Raw genomic sequence first — 21,382 nt, 5'->3', positions numbered from 1 at the left:
GAGCAGTTTGAGTACAGCTCTGGGACAGAAGCCAGGTTCAGTGCTGAAAAGTGAGTGGGAGATAAGACAATGGAGAGGGTATTCAGTCAAATTTTTAAAGTTTGGTTGTAAAAGACAGATAGATATTAGTTTGAGAGCTGGAGTTGGATGAGGATTGAGTAATGGTTTCTTTTTAAAAAATGTTTTTTCTTTTTTAAAAAATGTTTTCTTTTTAAAAAATGTTTTTAAAAAATTTTTCTTATTAAAAAATGTTTTCTTTTTAAATTGGAGAGGCTTGAGTATATACAAATCCCAGTAGAAAGAACCCAGTTGAAAGTATGAGGTTAATGACTGGAAAGAGAGAAGCAATAATCTATAGTAGCTCAAAAAGGCTGCTGCATGTGCAATTCAGAGCAGAGTTGGGGCTTCATGTTAGATAGCAAAAGTGACATTTCTTCTTGTAACAGAAAGAAGGAAGGAAGGAAGAAAGAAAGGGTGCCCAGGAAGCTAGATTTGACATTTGATGGTGGGAAATTAACAGCTATCTTCAACTGATGGCTTCTATTTCTTATGGGGAAGAAAAAAATACTTTCTACAAAATATTTGAAAAATGTTTGACCCATATTGAAATAGATCTGAAGGATTTTTGAAGAAAATTTTGTAATGTTTTATTGGAAACCATGGGCAGAATAATAAAGTTGTCTTAGTTCATTTTGTGTTTCTATAAAGAAATACCTAAGGCTAAGAATAATTTACAAAGAAAAGTTTATTTGGCTCACAGTTAGGTTGGCTGGAAAGTTTAAGATTGGTCATCTGCGTCTGATAAGGGCCTGAGGCTGCCTGTACTCATGACTGAAGGCAGAAAGGGAGCTAGAGTGTGCAGCGATCACATAGAGAGAGGAAATGTGAGACGGGGTAGGTGACAGGCTCTTTTAAACGACTAGCTATTGAGAGAACTAACAGAGTGAGAACTCGCTTGCTCTACCCACCTTGGGAGGGCATGAGTGTATTCAGGAGGGATCTCCCCTGCAGGACCCAAAGACCTCATATTATGCACCACCTTCAACACTGGGGATGAAATTTCAACATGAGGTTTGGAGGGAACAAACATCTAAACCATAGCAGTTGTATAGGCACAGATATGTTTGACTGCAACATCTGGCTTATGATTAGTTTTGAGGGGACTCAGTAGCCCTGGCAACTGTTATATCGATGAAATGAGATACCCTAAACCAAGGTTATGCCAGTCCAGAATTATGACTGGCAGATGATTAATTCAATGGTAGCCACTTAGCAGGGATGGAAGGCTGGAGGGAAAACAGTGGCTTCTTTGCTTATTCCATCTCTTGCTACAGGGGATTAAAAGTTTTTCTTTTCCTCTTTCCCATCTTCTGATCCTGAAGGTCAACGTTGACTCAAGCTGCACTGTCTTCTCCACTCACCTCTTACCCTCAGTCACTAGCCTTACTTCTCTGATGCTGGTTTTACAACCAGTGTATTTAATTTCCCCTCACTCTTCTCAGTCTCACTACTGAAAAGTCTTTTTATGATGTGCTGAATTTTAAAAAATCTCAGTATTTCTATTTTCTCTTCAAGTGTTTTTTCTTCTACATTTTTTGAGCTACCTTCAGTTCTACTTGTTGTCCTACTTTCTATTTGTTTACAAAAGAAAAACATCTACATTTGCAGTATTCTCAATCCTAATTTAAGTTAGATTATGTTCTTAAATGTCATCTTAAACTACAATAAATCTCAAATTTTATTTCTTAGAATTAAAAAAAAAAATTAAAGGGCATCCAAAAAGCACTGTGTAAGTCTCATCAAATTTGAGGTTGAAATGGTATTTTTTAAAAAAGACAGAAGTACCTAAAAGGTTTTCTTGTTTTGTTCTTTGCTTTTTTTTTTTTTTTAATAGAAAGTCTAATGATATTGACATACAGTCTCTAGCAAAACATTATGGAGACATTTACATATTTAGATTATTTAGAAAATTAGAGAGAATTGGAAAGACAAGAAATGTCTTCATATATCTAAGTTATGGTCTATGCAAAAGGAGTCAGCTACTCATAAAAAAAGAAAAGTATGTTTTCATTTAAGCACCAAAAATGTGGGAACCTTTTGAGAAGCAGTTTTACTAGGTAGACTGTGGATATTAGAAGTCGGGAATTCTGAGTTGCCTTACCGTCACAGGAGGCAGTTAATCAACAATGTCCCTGTGTTATCTGCCATGTCCCAAGTGCTTTCCTGGGATCTGCTGAAGAATAGTAGTGTATTCCAGCGCCTTAGCTCACAAGCCTGCTCTTTAAAGTAGGTGTAAGAAATGAAATTTATCTTCAAAACTCAAGTGCAGGGAACATTTTTCTTTGCCAACAAATAACTCTGACACTGAGCCGCATTCACTAGGGTATCGAGAATTCAGTCATAGTCATATTTTGGAGACCTAGCCTTCAGTTTCCAAGGCTACTGATATGGTTTGGCTCTGTGTCCCCACCCCAATCCCATGTGAAATTGTAATTCCCACGTGTTGAAGGTGGGGCCTGGTAGGAGGCGACTGGATCATGGGAGTGGTTTCTAATAGTTTAGCACTATCCACCTAGTGCTGTCTCATGATAGAGTTCTCACAAGATGTGGTTGTTTAAAAGCACATGACACTCCCCGCTTTGCATGCTCTTCTCTCTCTCTCTCTCTCCCCCTGCTTTGCCATCGTAAGATGTGCTTGCTTCTCCTTTGCCTTCTGCTAAGTTTGTAAGTTTCCTTGGGCTTCTCAGCCATGTTTCCTGTATAGTCTGCAGAACTTTTTTTCATAAATTACCTAGTCTTAGGTAGTTCTTTAGAGCAGTGTGAGAGTGGAGTAATACAGCTACAGAGGAGTTCACTGCAAAGATGCTCACTGTAGCCCCTGTGGGCTATTAAAAGGAGGGGATTCCATTCCTTCTATGGCAAGCATGGGAAATGAGCTTTTTGAGGGTTCCTGGATTCTCAGGCACTACCACACAACAAACTGAAGATCTCCATCATTCCCCAGTGTCTGGCAAACTACTGTTCTCTCCCTTCATTTCCATTTCCAATTCCTCCTCCTCAAGCCTTGGGAGATATTCTTCCTCTAGTAATTCAGCTCTATAACCTTTATAAGCCAAGTCTCCTGAAAATGGTTTTCTCCAAGACATGCGGGCTTTATTGCTCATGTGGAGGGCACAAAGGAAAACAAATCCTTTCATCAGTCTCCTAAAGCAGTAACAATCAGATAGAAATGAATGTCTGACTAAATTATCTTGCTACATATGAATGCTATAGACAGTGTATTGATGACAAGGTACATTGAATTTTTTATTTGGCATTTCATCATGCAGGCTTTGCCAAATTTTTATTTTTCAAAAACTCATCTGTTATTTTCAAATAAGTAAGAAATATATTTAAAAACCTTTTACTGACTCAACACTTGATGTGATATATTCACTGGTCTATAGATTTATCATGACACTAAAAATAAACTCCATGCTAGCATTTGATGCAAGAATTGAAACATAATATTATTAAAAATAGAAATTTGGATGCAGAATATTTTTGAAAAGAAATTTCTAATGATCAGGAGATATTGTTCACCCTAAGAGAAGTGAACATCATGTTCAAGGCATCAACTTCATAAAGTGAATTAGAGGGAGCTTTTATATCTCCTCACGATGACAACATACAGATCCACCAAAATAATCTTTGCAATGAATGTGTTTAAATCCCTTTGAGCATGATATGGAAAAGTTTCTAAAGGAAACACAGGGCTCTTGAGTACACATTCAATGTTTTATACTACAGCAGCGCTTTTTAAATTTTATTGTGAGCACGAATCACCTGGAGATCTTGTTAAAATTCAAAGTCTCATTCGGTAGGTCTGGGGTAGGGCCTGAGATTCTGCATTTCTAAGAAGTTCCCAGGTGATGCTGATGCTGATGCTGTGGGTTTGCTGACAGCACTGAGGAGCAAGATTGTAAAGAAAACTTAGTCAGTGCCACAGTTACTGTAGTCAATACTGTTGAATTTATCTTTTGCTATGTGAACATATCTTTTATACCAAAACGTTTGAGCATATGTTTTCCTCTAGAGGAAATTTGGACCTTAAATTTATTTTTTAAAAAGTCTTCATTTCTGGTGGCTAACTAGACACTGACAGTTATGAAAAAGAGAGGGCTAAACCAGGCAGACCAAAGTCACGCATAGATGACAGCTGCGTAGTTGGAAACCGCATAGTTGGAAAGTATGTGGTGCTCACATAATTCTGGAACCGAGCAGATTGGCCAACTATGACTTGAGGACCCTGGTACACCAGATGATCTTCAGTTTATGCTGGGATAGGTGTGTGTGACAAGTTCTGGGCATGTTGTCTTGAGATACCTGTGAGACACTAAAGAGAGAAGTCAAGTAAGACATGGGTCTGGAATTCACTGAAGAGATTTAGACTGCATATATAGATTTGGAGTGGGTATGAAGTGAAAAGAAAAGAGAGGCTAGGCCATATCCTAAAGAATACTAACACTTAAAGGATGAAACAGAGGAAGAATAGCCAACAAAGGAGATGGAGATGTAAGAGGAAAATCGGAGAGTGAGTTCTCATCCAGGCCAAGTAAGAAAGTGTTGGCCTGTAGTCAGTGCTTAACAAATACTTGTTGGAATGAAAAATAAGAACACACAAGCAGAAGGGAGACTGAACTGGGATCATGTACATCTTTCACTAGGACTGTGAAATCGTTTGCTTTTCCTAAGCAATCTGTATCCTTTCATAGGTTTGCTTCTATCAGATGCTGTCCCCTCTGCCTGGAACACCTTTCAGTCATCTACCATTTCTTTTTTTTTTTCTTTTCTTTTTTTGAGACAGGGTCTTGCTCTGTTGCCCAGGCTGGAGTAAAATGGCATGATCTTGGCTCACTGCAACCTCTGTCTCCCAGACTCAAGCGATTCTCCTGCCTCAGCCTCCTGAGTAACAAGGACTGCAGGTGCATACCACCATGCCCAGCTAATTTTTGTATTTTTAGTAGAGATGGGGATTCACCATGTTGGCCAGGCCGGTCTTGAACCCCTCACCTCAAGTGATCTTCCCACCTCAGCCTCCCAAACTGCTGGGATTACAGGTGTAAGCCACCATGCCCAGCCTCATTTCTTGGTTCTTCCCTCTGCTCCTCATCACCTGTTATGTTTAGATGTGCTCTCTCTGGCTTTGAGAACTTGCGTACCCCTTTTTGCACTTACCTTCCCCCCATTGACCTATGTGATTGCTGTCCAACCTTCCCCAAACTTGTCTCAGGCTATTTTGTTGGTACCCAACTGGGCTGGGAGGCCCCCCTCCCCAGAAGAAACTGTTGCAATTGGGATTGATGAAAACCAAAGGAGGCAGGTAACATTTAGCTAATTATAGTTGCTAGTATCTCCTGTTCACTTGGATACCATACATGATGATGGCTGGTGATGTCCAAGCTCCAGCTAAGCCATGACTTACGACCCTAAAGGAGTTGTGGATGTGACCAGAAGTGGAAACAGGGAGGAAGCTGAACACCTATGGGGGAAAAAAGTCCCCATAGGTGAAGAATTAATATCAGATTTAAAAATGGACCCAAAGTAGTGGATGGTAGAGGTATTTAAGAAATGAATCTGGGGTTGGACTGCCTTGATTTGAATCCTACTCTGTCATTTACAAATTATTTGGTGTTGGGAAAGTTACTTCTCCAGATTTTAGTTTTGCCATTCATAAAATGAAGATAAAGCACTGAGCACAGTTCTTGGCCAATATAACATGTTAAATAAATGTTGGCAAAATGAACATGTACACATGTATATACATACACATTAGGTGTGCAGATGGAATATGACACATAAAGAAGGCTTACAGAGAGCAGTAAGTTAGGCTTCTCAAAAAGAGATTGTTGATAGGATGAATGGGCTAATCAGATTGTTTAGAGGAAACTTAATGTATTGCCCTTTGGATACTGAGATGACGCTTCTCAGAAGAACATATCCTTGCATTCCAGAGTATGTGGTGGAATAAAGGACTCTGAGTTATTTACATCTTTTAATCAACTGTTCCAGTCACCAGTGATGGCCATTTGTGAAATCTGCTACTTGCTCTTTGGAGAAGAAAGAAATCCTACTTGCTATTTGGAGAAGGGGTTTTCTCCTATGTAAATGGAGCTCTAATGAAGACCTTTAACCTCACATGTACCTTCTTCTAACCTACTGAGTTTACTAACTTAGGTAACATAAAACAAATGAAAATTTCCAGTGCTATTTGGTGTTCAGAATCAGTACCTGAATGCTAGCTGAGAGATAATGACTTGAAGACCAAGATTTTGTGAATGTGGATAATCACTAAAAATCTATGAAATTGCCAACTAAGAAACTTATTTGCACAAACATCCTTATCAACATTATTCATTTGCAGAGTCAAACCATGTATTATTGGGTGGCAGAATGCCAGTCTAAATGGAGTATTTGCCAGCTTAGTTTATTGACTTCAATTTGTTAGTTATAATTACTAACTTTTTATTTTATAATGCTGTAGTGCTGACATGCTTGGGGGAAAAAAATTGAACCACAGCAGTTGATTGCACAGTAAGGAAATCAGCTGAAGAGGAAAATTAAATGCTAGGTGATAGTTTGAAGTCAGCAGTGATGGGAATGAGTGGGTGTGAGAATTAAATTTTTAAGTAACTTAGCAAATGATGCTAAGAAAGTGCCATGGCATCATTTTGGTTTTTCTATTATAAAAAAATGTAATTTATTATTTTTTGGTACTCATGTGAGAAAATCACTTTATAGAAAACTTTCACTGTCCTAAGCAGCTCATTTCCCAATTTCCCCTACTTTTTGTTTTAATACTCAGATTTCGTCTTGAAATCCCAAACTGCTTGAAAACTTTACCAAGAAGATATCAAAGAAACTGTCAGAAATAGAAAGAATGAAAGCAGGGAATGCAATTCTCTGTGTCTCCCTGGGATGCTGCCTTACTGAGCAGAGTTCCCAGAGGTGGTCAGATCCATGTATTTCTTTCTTCCTCTTGAGGGTTGCAGAAAATGTACATTACCTTGTAAAGAGACAAACAAAGCAAAGCCAAGCCAGGTTATCTTTTAGGTTTAGTTCTAACCTGCTTCTCATAGAGTTTGAAGTCCTATCCCAAAGCCTTCATTGCCTGAGTACAAAGAAGAGAGATTCCTACTACTTCTCAATCACATATTTTTTGCTTTCCTAAAGAAGGAAACAAATATTAGAGCTTATAAGTGATATAAGTATACATTTTTTGGGGGGCTCTTGACTTAAAGTTGCTTCTTGGTGTCTTCTATGTTCATTCATCTGTTTACATCTATCCATTCATTTATTTCATGCCTTACCCTTATAAGCCTCAGGACTCAGAGATCTGTGAGAATGTAGTGCAAGTCCCTGATGATAAATTTCATAGCATTTTCTTAATAGTCCTGGCATAAGAACCCCAGTTATGCATATAGTATTTGAAAACAGTGTTTGTAATAAGCATGGGAGATGGTGGTCTGTGGTTTAATATTTTTCACCCTGTGGCAAGTTTTCTAAAATTAAGTACCTGTCAGTAGACTGCCTGTCCTCTTCATTTCTGCAAATTGGGTGGTGTACACATCAGAAGGAGGTCTCAAGTGAAAGGCAACCTGTGGCTGGTGTTCAGTGTTTGTTTCTTTTTCTTCATTTTTCAATGTGTCAGCTTAGTGTCACTTCATCAGGGAAGCTTGCCCTGTCTCTTGTGGACCAGGTGAGTGGCTCTGTAATTCTTAGCAGCTGGTATTTAGCTTTTGGAGCAATTATTACAATTGCTGTTAAATGTTTATTTGGTTGGTTATTTATTGAATGCCCGCTTTTTCCATTTGGCCATATGCTCTGTGGGGGTGGGAGGACCATGTGTTGTTTGGCCTATCTCCAGCGCCTGTCTCCGTGTCTGGCATGTAGTGGGAGCTAATTTGTTGAATGAATTAATCAAAAAGTAACCATTAAAAAAACATTAAGTTTAACTATTAGAAGAAGTATATGTATTGAATTAGCCTTTTAAATTTCTGTGTAATATTGCACATGCACTAATTATAATTTTTTAGAATCATGGAGTACTGAAATATATGGAAATGTAAATAAAACTGTTCAATTTTTTTAAAGGCAAAATTGAAGGAGATGCTATAAACTAGAGAAACTATAAAATTAGTTGGAATATTAAAGTCCTCCCCCCCCCCCTTTTTTTTTTTGAGTGGTAGTGTCTTTCTCTGTCACCCAGGCTGAGTGCAGTAGTCCAATTATAGCTCATTGTAACCTTGAATTCTTGGGCTCAAGGGATCTTGCAGCCTTAGCCTGCTGAGTAGCTGGGGCTACAAGTGTACCACCAGGCCTGGCAAATTTTTTAATGTTTTATAGAGATGGGGATTTCACTGTGTTGCCCAGGATGGTCTCAAACTCCAGATCTCAAGTGATCCTTCTGCCTCAGCCTCTCAAAAGACTGGGATTACAGGTGTAAGCCACTGGGCCCAGCCTAAGTCTCTTTCTTAGAAAGTGGAGGTTTTAAATTCAACTTGCTAGTAAAACTTTTAGGGCAGTTAGGCTTAAAAATCCCCACACTACTAGGACTTGATAGATTAGGACAATTCTTTCCCTAAGGAGCTGTTGTGCTTTCTCATTGTAAAATGTAATTAGCAGATGTAAAAAAAGGTTTATTCAATCTTATAGGGTATAATTATGGTTGTTTATATGTAAATTATTTCATGTTCATGGATTGCTTCTCTTTCATTTTAAATAAACAGGTTAGAAGTCAAAATGCCATTACCAATTTGATTAAAATCGTTACATTTCTTTCTAAAACATGGCATTTGTTATTTCATTTTCCATAAGAAATCCAAACTTCATTGGTCTAATCTTAGGACTGGGATTTTCAATAGCCAAATTAAAATGTCTTAGTGTAGATTTTCTGTAAAAAATATTTGAAAGCATCAAATTATGAAAAAGCAATATAACATGGAAAACTGAAAATCTGCACAACTATCCATAAATTTAGTTCACATGTCCAGTGAGCAATGCTTAACGGTTCCTGTGCCAGATAGCTTCTGCTTGCCCTGCCACAACGACTTTCTCTCTTTTGCCATCTGCTGGCTGCCCTGGAAGGCTCCTTTGTGTAGGCAAAGTCAAGTTCTCTGGCTTCCAGTAAGTTTGGTCAGAGGGAGACCCAGGAGGAGGTGTGTATGAGGGAGAGGTCAGAATGTAATTTCCTTTTGGGGTTGCCAGGGGCTGGCAGTATCCTTTTAGAGAGGTTACTGCTCCCCTCAAGGTAGCTTCCATTCATGACTGTAATTGCTCTCTCTCTTAGGGCTCATAGGTGGCAACTGCCAACCTCAACCTCTGACTCCTTCTGTACTGGGCTTTCCATTGCCTTCCCTATATGCTGCTCCTGCCTTGAAAATAGTCCCTTTATTTAGTCTCCTTGAGTCATTTGTTTTTGTTGCCTCTATGATTCACATAATACCCTTGAAAAGGAGGTGAGAAAATGTACCCTTTTACAATTCAATGGTCTATTCAAATGAATTATCTGAAATTAACATATGATTTTGTAAGTGTAATATATATTTATACTTTCAGGCGGACATAGATACAAAAACACTCTTTACCTTTTGAAGAAAGTGTGTCTGTCATGATTTGCTAAAATTTTAGGTTCACCATTAGTAGCAAAAAATTTTTTGAATTATTCATCTAGCAGTGAGAATGGATTGATATTGTCTCTCCTCTCTCTGGTTGACTTTGTTAGTATGCTATGCATTTGTGAAGAGGAAGGCTCTAGTACCCTCTGGGCCAGGACTTCATCCTGGCCAATAATGGAATTCAACTCATGACCTTAAACCTTAATTCTGTGTTACACTCAGCTCTGTTAACTAACCACAGGCCCCTTTGGTGTAGGTATGTATGCAAAGCTTTGCTTGATCTTAGTGAGCTCCTGTTGAGGAGAAAGATAAAACTATGGTGCAATATAGTGCACTCCTGGCTCTCCCTGACCCCATGATTTCCCATGTCAATAGGCTTCCTCTCCTTTTTCTTTTGCTAAGCTCCTTTGTGCATCAAAAGTCAAAGGCCCATATCCTCCTCTGAATCCACTGTAGGAACTCAACTGAGAAGAAACGGCCAGAGACTGAATTTCCTATTTGACGCCAACTTGTACAAGTAGGGATCTTAATAACTGTCCACTATGTGGACAGGACTGTTCTGAGCCGCTCCTGATTTGGGAAAGGAATACTACATCTTCATGTTTTTGAATGCAAATTTGGGGTGATCACCCAACTTCTTTTTGTTTCACTCTCTGGCTTTACATTTCCTTTCTTTTTTTCCCTCTCCTTAGTCTGTTTTCATGAAGGTGGGAGGAGCATGAAAGCTCAGGGAAGGGTTGGGAGAGTTGGGTCAGTGCAGTACATTGACTTCTGTCCCTATCTTCTCATTTATATCTAGTTTCTGATTGTATATTTATGTTTTGCCACAAGCAACTAGTAGCTTTAATATTAGAGAACAGTCAAGTATAAAAAGACAAAGTTAATGGCTGTAATAATTATACTTTCCTTGACCTCAGTTTTGCAGCAAAAACAAACCTACCTCAAGGCCAGGTGGCAGGAAGCTATTGTTCTGATGGCCGCTGTTGCTAACCACCACCACTGGAAAAGTACTCGGGCAAGCACTAGCCCCTAGGGGAAGAGTATGGCTTTAAGCTGATCTTTCACTGGAAAAAAACCAATGATGCTCTTGAGTAGCACAAAGAACCCACCCCACCAACCTGCCCCACCAATTAAGTTCCATGATCAATGGATAAGGTTGTTTGCAGAGAACAAAAATCTTTTTTGGCAGAAAAAAACCTTTTTGATGGTAAAAATATATATGATTCAGGTTTAATTGTCTTCTGTCTGCAAACCTGTACTCAGATGTTTGCAAGTTCCTGGCAGAAAGACTGAAATTTCTAAAATTTTGAAGGGCTTCATCTAAGCTGTGCTTTAGGTGGCTTTTTGCTAGTCTTGTCAGGGGTATCTTGGCTTCCTTAGGCTCTTTAGCAAACCAGTAACTGCGGTGAGCAGTTGCAAAACTTATGCCATTCTAGCAGACAAGGCAAGTTTCAAGCTTATCGCAATATTTTGATGTGCAAGCAGTGGGAAACCTTAAAAAGGCAGCTGAAGTTGTAACTTCCTTGGACCACAAAAAAAGTATTTCTGGTGTCTAAAAGGCTCTGAGCTCCTTGGAGCCGCAGAAATCCCTCATTTCATCACTCGGTCATGTACAGTAAGGCTCAGTGAAGGCAACATGGAGAGATATGGTCGGCTTGGGGGATATGTAAACACTTTTATCCCTGTCTGGAATATCTGCCTTACAGATAAAGATAAGCAAGGAGGGGTAAATGATTACATAATCTGTGATGCTAGCCTTTGATTAGAAATGTAATTTTTATTCTTAATGACACACTGAAGTCCATGGGCTGTCAAGGTGTTTGCCAAGATGGTTATGAAGTTTCCGTGGCCATTTTTGGCATTTCAAAAAGCAAAATGGCAATTTTATGCTTCCCTCTGAGGAGACTGCACAGGCTAAAACTGAAACGGCACTTCAGTGATTTGAACTGGAATTCTGTCACTTCAGCTTGGCAAAAACAGATACCTTGTGCTGATCAGAAGTTTTGCAGCTGAATAGATCTTTGATTAATAAAAAATATGGGAAATGGGTGATTTTTAACTTAAGTAGTTTTATAGAAAAATGTTTCAAAGTTAGAATACATGGAAGAAGAAAATAAGGAGTCTTGATTAATGGATGAATAGGTTCATTTTACTTTCAATGAATATTTATTGAACACCTACTATCTCCTAGGAGCTCATGTTACATCTGTAAACAATGCAGAAAATAACCCTGTGGAATCTACATGTTAGTAGACGAAACAGAATACACAAATTAATGCAAGTTGTGAAGAGGAAGGAAATAAGTAGAGTGAAGAGGTCATAATGGAAGGTGAGGAGACAACATTAGATGGGGTGGTCGGGGAAGGTCTGTTGAGCTGAGGCTGAAGGAGGAGAAAGGCCAGGAAGGACTGACTTGGGAAAATGTACGGGGTGATACGTATGAGTGCTGCAGGTGAAAAAGGACTTAGCCTGGTCAGGGAACAAAAAGGAAGCTAGGGTGGTTGGATCAGGTGAGTGGGAGGGATAGGTGGTCAGTTGCCAGTTCAAAGGATCCTGTGACAAGTGGTTTGGGCTATATTCTAAGGGAAATGGGGAAATGATTGAAGGACTCTAAGATCTATTTTTTTTTTTTAAATACCAGTTTTCGTGCTGGTATAACACAGATCTGAGAAGGGCATGAATGGAAGTGGAAAGAACAGTCAAGTGGCTTTAGGAATCCAGATATCACAGTAGCTTGGAGCAGGGTGTGGATTTTTGTTCCACCATTGCTAGGGCATAGCCCAAGATGGGTAATGAAGCTCCCAACATTATGTCCAAATTCTGGCCAGCAAGAAAGAGGGAGGAGCATGAGAAAGGCATGCCGCCGCCTTTTAAGGATACTTTTCAGAAGCTTCGCTCACCACTGCAAGGAAAGCTAGGAAATGTAGTCATATTCTGGATGGCTAGGTGAAAACTGGAGGTTTCATTTGGAAAAAGAAGAACAGACACTAGAAGATAATAATCTTTGATAACTTCTATTAATAATACATGTAAATGATTTTTTTTTTTTTTTTGAAATAGAACTTTAATCTCCTTGAGCCAGATTTTTGGAATGTCTCAGTTTGCAAATCCAGTATTCACAGAATAGCTAATTAAGTGTAGATCAAGTAATTAGCTTTATTAACAGCTGGGCAAGCACCAAATAACTCCCCAGGCACATGGCTATCTGTTAAGAACTGGATTGGAGATAATTCAGCTTGAACCTGTGGCTCCTACTCCTGTACCACATCTCAACCTTGGGACCCACTTCTGCCTGCACAGAAGACTTAAAGTTCACTTGCAATGTTTAGCATGGGCTTCAAGCATTTCTCAAACATCTGGTTGCCAGTGGAATATGGAGAGAAGAGGGTGGGCTTCCTTCCCAAGAATTGAAGTCCTGCCTGGTCTCTTGACATTATAGAGAAAAGAAGCCTGAGATATGAGTAGACAGGTCAGAGAATAAAGGGAGAGCCTGCGATCCTCTTTTGCCTAATAAATGTAGAACTCTTGCTTTGATTTGTTTACCCCTCCATGTTGGGAAAGTCAGTAGAGGAATGGAGAGTGAGAGAGGAAATATTTGTTCTGGAGCTCCCAAAGAGGGTGGGTTTGGGGGGTAGGAATCTCCTCTTCTGTTGGCTGAAGTGAAGAATGTAGTGAGAGAAGAAAGAGTTTTTTCTAAACAAAATAATTATTAGAAAAGTGGAATCTAAAACATTTTTTAAAAAAGAGTGATGAGTGTCCTGAGTTGTATAATTAATTGCCTCAAATATGCTTTGATTAATAGAAATATGGCCTTATTCAAGTACATATTATATTCTTATAAAGCCTCAGCACAAAGAAAATAAGAAATGAAGAAAAACAAAATGACAGGTGTTTTCAAGTATGCAATAGGATGCTTTAGGGAACTGAAGGAGAAAGGAAAGGAGAAAGTCACCTAAGGACAGCAGTAGAGAAAGCTGAAAGGACAAGTGTCTAGAAAAGGGCTGAGGTTAGGGCAGCACTGAGTGGGGGAGCACAGCAGTGTTGTCTTCTACAGAGACTTGTCATAGGGCCGTGTTCATCAGCCTTCTGGCACACTCACAAGTAATGGAAAAGAGGTTCACAAAAAGCCTGTTTGTAATCGTGGGCACAGTTAGAAAAAAAACAAGGGATGATGAAGTGCTCAGGAGCCAGCGACAGTGGGGACACCTACAGGGATAATGGTAGAGAGTGGTCACTGGAATCTGGCAAGAGCTGTAGCTATGGGTGAGGGCCTAGGTGAAGAAACACTGAGTCAGTGGAGGAAGAAGCTGGGGGATAAATACTCTTCTTTCTGTTTCCCCTCACCCTTCCGTATTCTGCTGGTGCCTTCAGGCCAAACTCAACTAGAAGCCAGAGGCAAGGAAGCCCAGGCAATATCGTCATAGAGAACAGCCTCCTAGGCACTTTGGCAGGATGGGGAAAGGTCAGGAGGGTCAAATGGAGAATTGCCTGCACAATATTTTGGTTGAATGCAGAGGAGGGGATGGTGGGAAAGAAGCTGTAAAATTTCCTGCTGCAGTTTAATCAGTTTCCCTCAAACATTCATTGAGCACTTGCTCTGCCTAGTGTTGGGGATACCAAATGAACAAACAGAGACCTTGCTTGGTCTTGAGAGGATCATAAGCCAGCAGAGTCATGATTCTAATGTCAGATCGTGGAAGCTTTGGAAGACAGGAATAGCAAAAGACAGCCCTGCCTGATGGAGTTAGTGAAAGTGTCCCCAGAAGGAAGTGACTTTTGAGTTGGATATTGAATTTGTGTAGAAGATCATTAGATAGAGGAGAGCATTAAGACTTCCTGGTCTGGGGAAAGGTACAGATGCTGTGAGAATATGGAGAGAAGGTACAGATCAGGGGAGGAAGATGAGACAGAATCTGATGGTCTTTGTGAACCAGACTGAAGAGCTTGGATTTTATCCTTTACATTGGCAATAGGAGTTAACAGAGGCTTATAAAAAATACTGCTTTTTTTTAATTTTAAAGGATGGGGGAACTGATGATGGGTGCTTTTCCTAGCAATTTCTTTTCTTAGTATGCTTTCCTTCTTTTTCCTCTGATTTTTTTCCTCCACTTCTCTTTACCATTCACCACCTTTTAATCATTGTTGTGTTTCTAGTAGATGAAACCTCCAAGGTTAAGGGGCTAGTTAGGGTGGATCTGATCTAGGGAAGAGAAAAAGAAGCATTCCGTGTCTTTAAATAATTTCTACTTCAGTTGCCAGAAGGGGTTTAATTTGTGAATGGTAGAAATACTGGTGATGCTGGCACAGAAATTAAAATGCCTAATGAGCCAGTACTTAGTGGTCTACCACAACAAAATAAAAATGAGATGTGACTTCATGCAAACTTGTCTTGAAATACTATTCATATACCCTGATGTGCATTATTGTAGACTGAAAAAATAAAAATACAAACACATATGCTCACATTACTTTCCTACACATTAATCTGCAAAGAGAAAACTCTTCAAGACTTTGAGGAGAAAATCCATTACTGAATTAATAAAACAACCATCTTCTATCTGCACTTTTATTTTATATACCCTTTACACCTGTTTAATTAATCCTAAACCTGAGGCTGACTGCTAATTAAACAGCCTGGAAGTGACTGACTGAAGGTAGTAATTTGAGATAATTAGTTTTGGTTTCAAACACTCAATTTTCACACTTTCTGCTCATATTTAGAAAGGGTGGCTTATTATAGGCAGGTTGGGAATTGTGTAAGTCATTTTATGGCTGGACTGTTAGTACCTTAGGAAGTGGGAGAATTATGTATCCAAATAGGACAAGGAAATGTTATAGAGCTATAGAATTTGCTATAGAATGCTCTATTTCCTCCACACATCCCATACTTGCACATACACAGAATTTCTTCTAAAGTTAAGGTCAGATGGCTAACTTTATTTCGTTAGAACATAGAAATACACATGATTTTGATGTTTGGGAAACTTTTACCTGGTAAGAAGGAGATCTCACTGAGTTATCCATGGTTTCCTTCCCAGGCCCTCTGAAAACAAACAAGAAAAGGCGAAAAAGGCCAAGGTTTGGTGTGTGGTTTGAGATTTAGAGGGGTGTTCTTGCGAGTAGTCATGTACTATGGAGGCACAAAATCTAACCAGGGGAAAAATTTGTCAAGGTAAGGCCGGCATATCTGACAGAGAAGGCAAAGGGCAGGATGAGGAGGGTCAGGTCATCTTTGTCCCACCTGGTCCCACAGTTTTAACAAGTAGGTTAACATGGTCCCCACTAGGAGAACAGAACCAGGAAGAATTTGGGGTTAAATGGGCCAGACTATTCTGGGTACTCATTGTTATGGACAACGTAGGTGGATCCAAGTTACGAGGAAGCTGAACGAATTTTCAGCACCCCGGACAGCTCCAAAGCACATTGCTCTGCTGCTGCTCCTGGGGCGACTTTTACATTTTAGGAACTTTGTTGTCATTTCACTGGCCACCAGTATGGAGTAGGACTCTCTAGACTTAGGAAGAAGATTATCTAGATGTTGAGGGCTTTACAAGTAGAGAACATGTGGACTCAGGGAGAGGTGCGTCATACACTGGGGGCAGTTGGGGGAGGTAGAGGAGAGACAGTGGGGTATGGGGAGGGTGGGGAGGGATAACATGGGGAGAAATGCCGGATATAGTATGCACCAAAGGTAAAATAAATAAATTTAAAAAAAAAGAGTGGAGTTGAAACGTTTACACAGATTGGGATTCATCTGTCTGGACGGTGGTGGGGACTGTTGGATCCCAGAGTGCACAGCCCTGTATGGAAAGATGGAACTGCAACCTCTAACATCTTTGAGCACTGACATTAGCTGCAGCTTGTGATGTAGCACAGAATTAATTTTTTTATATACGAGTCAGACCTGCATTTTCAACTAAGCTACCTGAATTAGGGCATCTTGGAGTCATTTTGATCTCTGAACTTTCACTCATACCACAGCATGGCATCAGAGGAGTTACTAGGCACGACCACATAACTCACTTTCCCACATTATTGAGAAATGACATAGGATTCCTCGTTTTGAAAAATTTCTAGCAATTCACCACATTAAAAGAAAAATAGTCTCTTCTTTTAAAGAATTTATGGTTTGGATTCCTTTTTCTGTGATGTTTTGGGGAAGTTAAAAAGATGTTTCTATGAGAGGATATGTGACTGGCAATTGTCAAATCCTTTTGTAGCACACTGATTATATCAATAAACAGTAGATAGACTTGCAAAACTATATATTTAAGATACTTTACTGAACATGTAGTCTCAAGACTGAAATGGCATTAAGTGTACAAACCAATCTCATTAAATTCCTTGTTAGTCTTTGTATATCATTAGTGTCCTATAAAGCTAAAGCCAGTTTCAGAGGTGACCTTTTCTGATGCATATGCCTTCATTTTTCTCTCCTTTTTGCACCAGAGCTTATCATGTACAGACTGAAAAAGCAACATCAACAAAAAGCACAAATGTTTTGCTTTGGCTCCAGAAAACAATGGAAACTAAAGCAAAATGAAATTCTTTCTGTTTAGACATATTGTGTATTGAGAGAAAGTGAGCCTATGGACCATTAAAAAATACTTTCTAATTAAATTGGCAGTCATAAAACTGTATGTTGGCTTCAGGCTGATATGTCTATGTTTCTGGTATAGTCTTGACTGTTTAGCTCTTATGACAATCCATCATTCTTGAAGATACTTCATGGGTTGAAATGACCCAACATTTGTTTTGCAGATACCTCAAATCAGCTATGCATCCACAGCCCCAGAGCTAAGTGATAACACCAGGTATGACTTTTTCTCTCGAGTGGTCCCACCTGACTCCTACCAAGCGCAAGCCATGGTGGACATCGTGACAGCACTGGGATGGAATTATGTGTCAACACTGGCTTCTGAGGGGAACTATGGCGAGAGCGGTGTGGAGGCCTTCACTCAGATCTCGAGGGAGATTGGTAAGCATATATTTATAAAATGAATGTATTTGGAGGCGATGGGTTTCTGATGCCCGAGCTTCTCCAAGTGCTCTTTTATCTGTAGGGAATAATTAGAACTCCTACAGATGCATGAACTAGGCTGTCCACTCTAGAGGGAAGCTGGGTTTATTATAAATGATTTTGTTGTTCATAGGTCTATCAAGGTGACACTTTGGTGCTAATTTAGGAAGTAGGGCTCCTGACTCAAGTGAACATTTTTTTAAAGTTGTCTGTTTTGACAAGGGAGTTTGCTGGCACATTAGAGCCACTGTAAATTTGAATAAATGACATACTATTTGATTGTTCTAGATGGAAGTTTACATTAGCAAGTCATTAAATTGAAAAAAGTCAGTGGAATTTAACATCCAACACTAGAGGGATTAAGTCTAGTTATCATCTTAAAACAATGCTGAAGTGGCCCCAAGGCTATACTTAAGCAATATTCTTATTGTCATATTCGACTTTTTGCATTTTTACTCTCAACTGAAGCTCTGAAGCTTAGGATGTAATGAAGGGCAAGATGTAAAAACTTGTTTACAACAAGGTACTGCTGACCTCCGTCCTGGGCATTTTTTTCAAGGTGCTTATTCAAGTCTCTAGGCATTTCACCATCTTGTATGTGTACCAATGAGGTTGTAAATCCATTTCACTGCTTTGAAAACACAGAGCAAAACAAAGAAACAAGTTAGAGCACAAATCTTAACTGCTGATTTGTCAACAGTGTGTCTTTGTGAATGAAATGAGATATGTTATTGTTAAGTACTATTATTAAAAATGAATGATTTTTTCTATAAGAGTAATATTTTGTGGAAAGGTTAAATGTCCATTGATTGTTTTTCAGTAATTTTGAGCCCGAAGGAAGACATTATATTGATAAATTTATTGTTTTTCTTGGAGGCCTTGATTCAGGAAAAGATCATGGGAGTGATTTGGGCTTATCAAGGACAAAAAGTCTAATGTTATTGAAATAGGATTTTCACTTGAGAGACTTGCAGATGGCTACAAGTTTTTCTGTGTGTTGTGGGGCATAGAAAATTATATTACACAATATTTAATATAGTTCACATTTGTTCTACATTTGTGCTATTGTGGAAAATGTATAAAAAGCCTGGTCATTTTGGACAGATTGGGTTAATTGACTAAATTGGACAACTATTCACACCTGCTGTAAGTGTGCATGATGCCATAATCTTTGCTCTCTGGAAATTTATATCATTACTGCTATAAAATTGATTTAAAACATTCAATTGATCTTTAAATTATGACAAATTATATTATCTTCTTGGATAAAAATCTAAAGTTTATCCTTAGAGGAAAGGCCCACTCAAATGAAAACAATCACTTCTGAAAACAGGGTTAATGTATTATTTAAGCAACTGATGTCAGTTCTTACCAGAGTGAAAATTCTATAAGAGAAGGAAACAAATAGAGTATGTATTTAAATAAGTTTTCTGCAGTTCTCCTGGACATTCTGCAACTCCAGAACACATTTTGTGTGCATGAGATAGATTCCTATAAAAAATTCAAAACAGGACGTAATCTGCCAATTGTTGCAGAATCTGACAAAATACATTGTTCTAAAAGTTAAGTGAAACCACAGTTTTATTCTTTTGACTAAAATACTTAGTTTTTATTTTTTAGGGAGCATTGCTATGCTTTGGTAATACTGTTACATAAAAGGATTTAGATGGTGCCATTCATTATTCCTGTTTCTATCATAGTCATTAGCATGGGAGAAAATAATTTTAGTGCCTTGTATATGCTCTTGATTAGAGCAACACATTTCTTCTATGTTGATCTTTTCAGTATTCTGTGACTTGATTGGTTGTCCATTCTATTTCAGTTCTCACTTATCTGGGGAATGGAGGAGGGATGGATTGTCAATTAATATGCAGAATACTGAAAAGGCCAAATTAGTACCACACTGGAGTATGCCATGGAATATATTAAATATCAAAATCATCCCTCATTTTAATGACAAAGATTTTATCTAGAACAAAAATAGCTGAAAATTAAACCTTTTACATGACAATGATATTAATGGCAAAGGCAAATGGTAGCAACTTAACCCATTCTGAAATTATCTGGTGTCCCTAATGAAAATTCATTAGTTCTGTAATATTTGCAGCTCTTACTACAACATTGATGACATCTCTGTCACCATGTTAGTAGTGTGTTTTTTAAAGCTCAGTAGCTTGACTGAGAAGGAGACGATAAATTCATTTTTTGGAGTGTCTGCCCATTAATAAAATTGTATATTTCCCCAACTCATAATGTTTTCTGTACTTTGTTCTGAATTTCTCTTCAGCAACATCGATTGCTAAGAAATTTCAGTGTAAATTGAGGCTTCTTCTGTCTTACCTCTGATTAACCTGGGCAGATCATAATGGAATGATGGTGAAATGAAAATCGGTTTAGTGATGAATTGCTTATACACTTTGATTAGAAGGTTTTTCATTTTAACAAAATCAGACTTGGGGAAGTGTCCTTTGTGAATCTGGGAGAATGAAACTTACGAGTGTATGATGGTTATGATGAGACTTCAGTGATGGCTCTTCCCTAGCTGAGATCTTTCTGAAGGGGAGAGGGACAAGAGACACTTGATAAAGACAAATAGCCCCTTGATATCACAGCTGTTATAGTGTCAGCCCAGGGCATCTCTTGATTATAGAATTATTGCTGAGAAGGAAAAAAATATAGATGGCATCATCAAATAGCACTGTTTGACTGGAGCATAGTTTGTATAGTGATGTATGGGAGACAAAATTGGAAGGCTTGACATAGACACATGATTATTTCAAATCATAGGGTGTTTATTTTATCCTTAATTTTCTAGACATTGGAGGTGTGTTATGCTATTCCTGCATTGCTATAAAGAAATCCCTGAAAGTGGATAATTTATGAGAAAAGAGGTTTAATTGGTTCAGGGTTCTGCAGACTGTACAGGAAGCATAGTGGCATCTGCTTCTGGGGAGGCCCGAGGAGGCTTACAATCATGGCAGAAGGTGAAGCAGAAGCAAGGGGAGGTGCAACACGCTTTTAAACCACCATATTTTTTGAAACATCATTATCTCAGACAGCACAAAGCAGTGAGGGGTCTGTCCCCATGACCCAAACACCTTCCACCAGGCCCTGCCTCCATCATTGGGGATTACAGTTCAACATGAGATTTGGGTGGGGATAAATATCCAAACTATGTCTTTCCGCCCTGGCTCCTCTCAAATCTCATGTCCTTTTCCCATTGCAAAATGCAATTATGCCTTCCCAATAGTCTCCCCAAATGTTAACTCATTCTAGCATTAACTGGAAAGTCCAAGCTGGGTCCAGTGGCTCATGACCATAATCCTAGCACTTTGGGATGCCAGGGCAGGGCAGATCACCTGAGGTCAGGAGTTCGTGACCAGCCTGGCTTACATGGTGAAACCTTGTCTCTACTAAAAATACAAAAATTAGTTGAGCATGGTGGCATGTGCCTATAGTCCCAGCTACTTGGAAGGCTGAGGCAGGAGAATTGCTTGAACTTGGGAGGTGGAGATGGCAGTGAGCTGAGATCATGCCATTGCACTCCAACCTGGGCAACAGACGGAGACTTCGTTTCAAAAAAAAAAAAAAAAAAAAAAAAAAAAAAAAAAAAAAAAAAAAAGTCCAAAGTTCCATCTGAGACAAAGAAAATTCCTTTCAGCGATGAGCCTGTAAAATCAAAAACAAGTTATTGACTCCTGGGATA

At 38.9% G+C, this 21,382-nt stretch overlaps 1 protein-coding gene across 5 annotated transcripts in view; it reads left to right on the top strand.

Annotated features, from left to right (window-relative positions):
* GRM8 (glutamate metabotropic receptor 8) overlaps positions 1 to 21,382 on the top strand; it is a 780,131-nt gene that overhangs the window by 123,129 nt on the left and 635,620 nt on the right. For all 5 annotated transcript variants that reach the window (XM_017549479.2, XM_037746051.1, XM_037746049.1 and 2 more), the window contains exon 3: positions 17,418 to 17,634. In XM_017549479.2, the coding sequence (XP_017404968.1) occupies positions 17,418 to 17,634 (217 nt within the window). The remainder of the gene's footprint in view (positions 1 to 17,417; positions 17,635 to 21,382) is intronic.

The sequence above is a fragment of the Cebus imitator genome, unplaced genomic scaffold (assembly GCF_001604975.1).
Source record: "Cebus imitator isolate Cc_AM_T3 unplaced genomic scaffold, Cebus_imitator-1.0 Scaffold219, whole genome shotgun sequence".
Classification (NCBI taxonomy): Eukaryota; Metazoa; Chordata; class Mammalia; order Primates; family Cebidae; genus Cebus; species Cebus imitator.
This window is presented reverse-complemented; position numbering and strand designations above follow the sequence as displayed.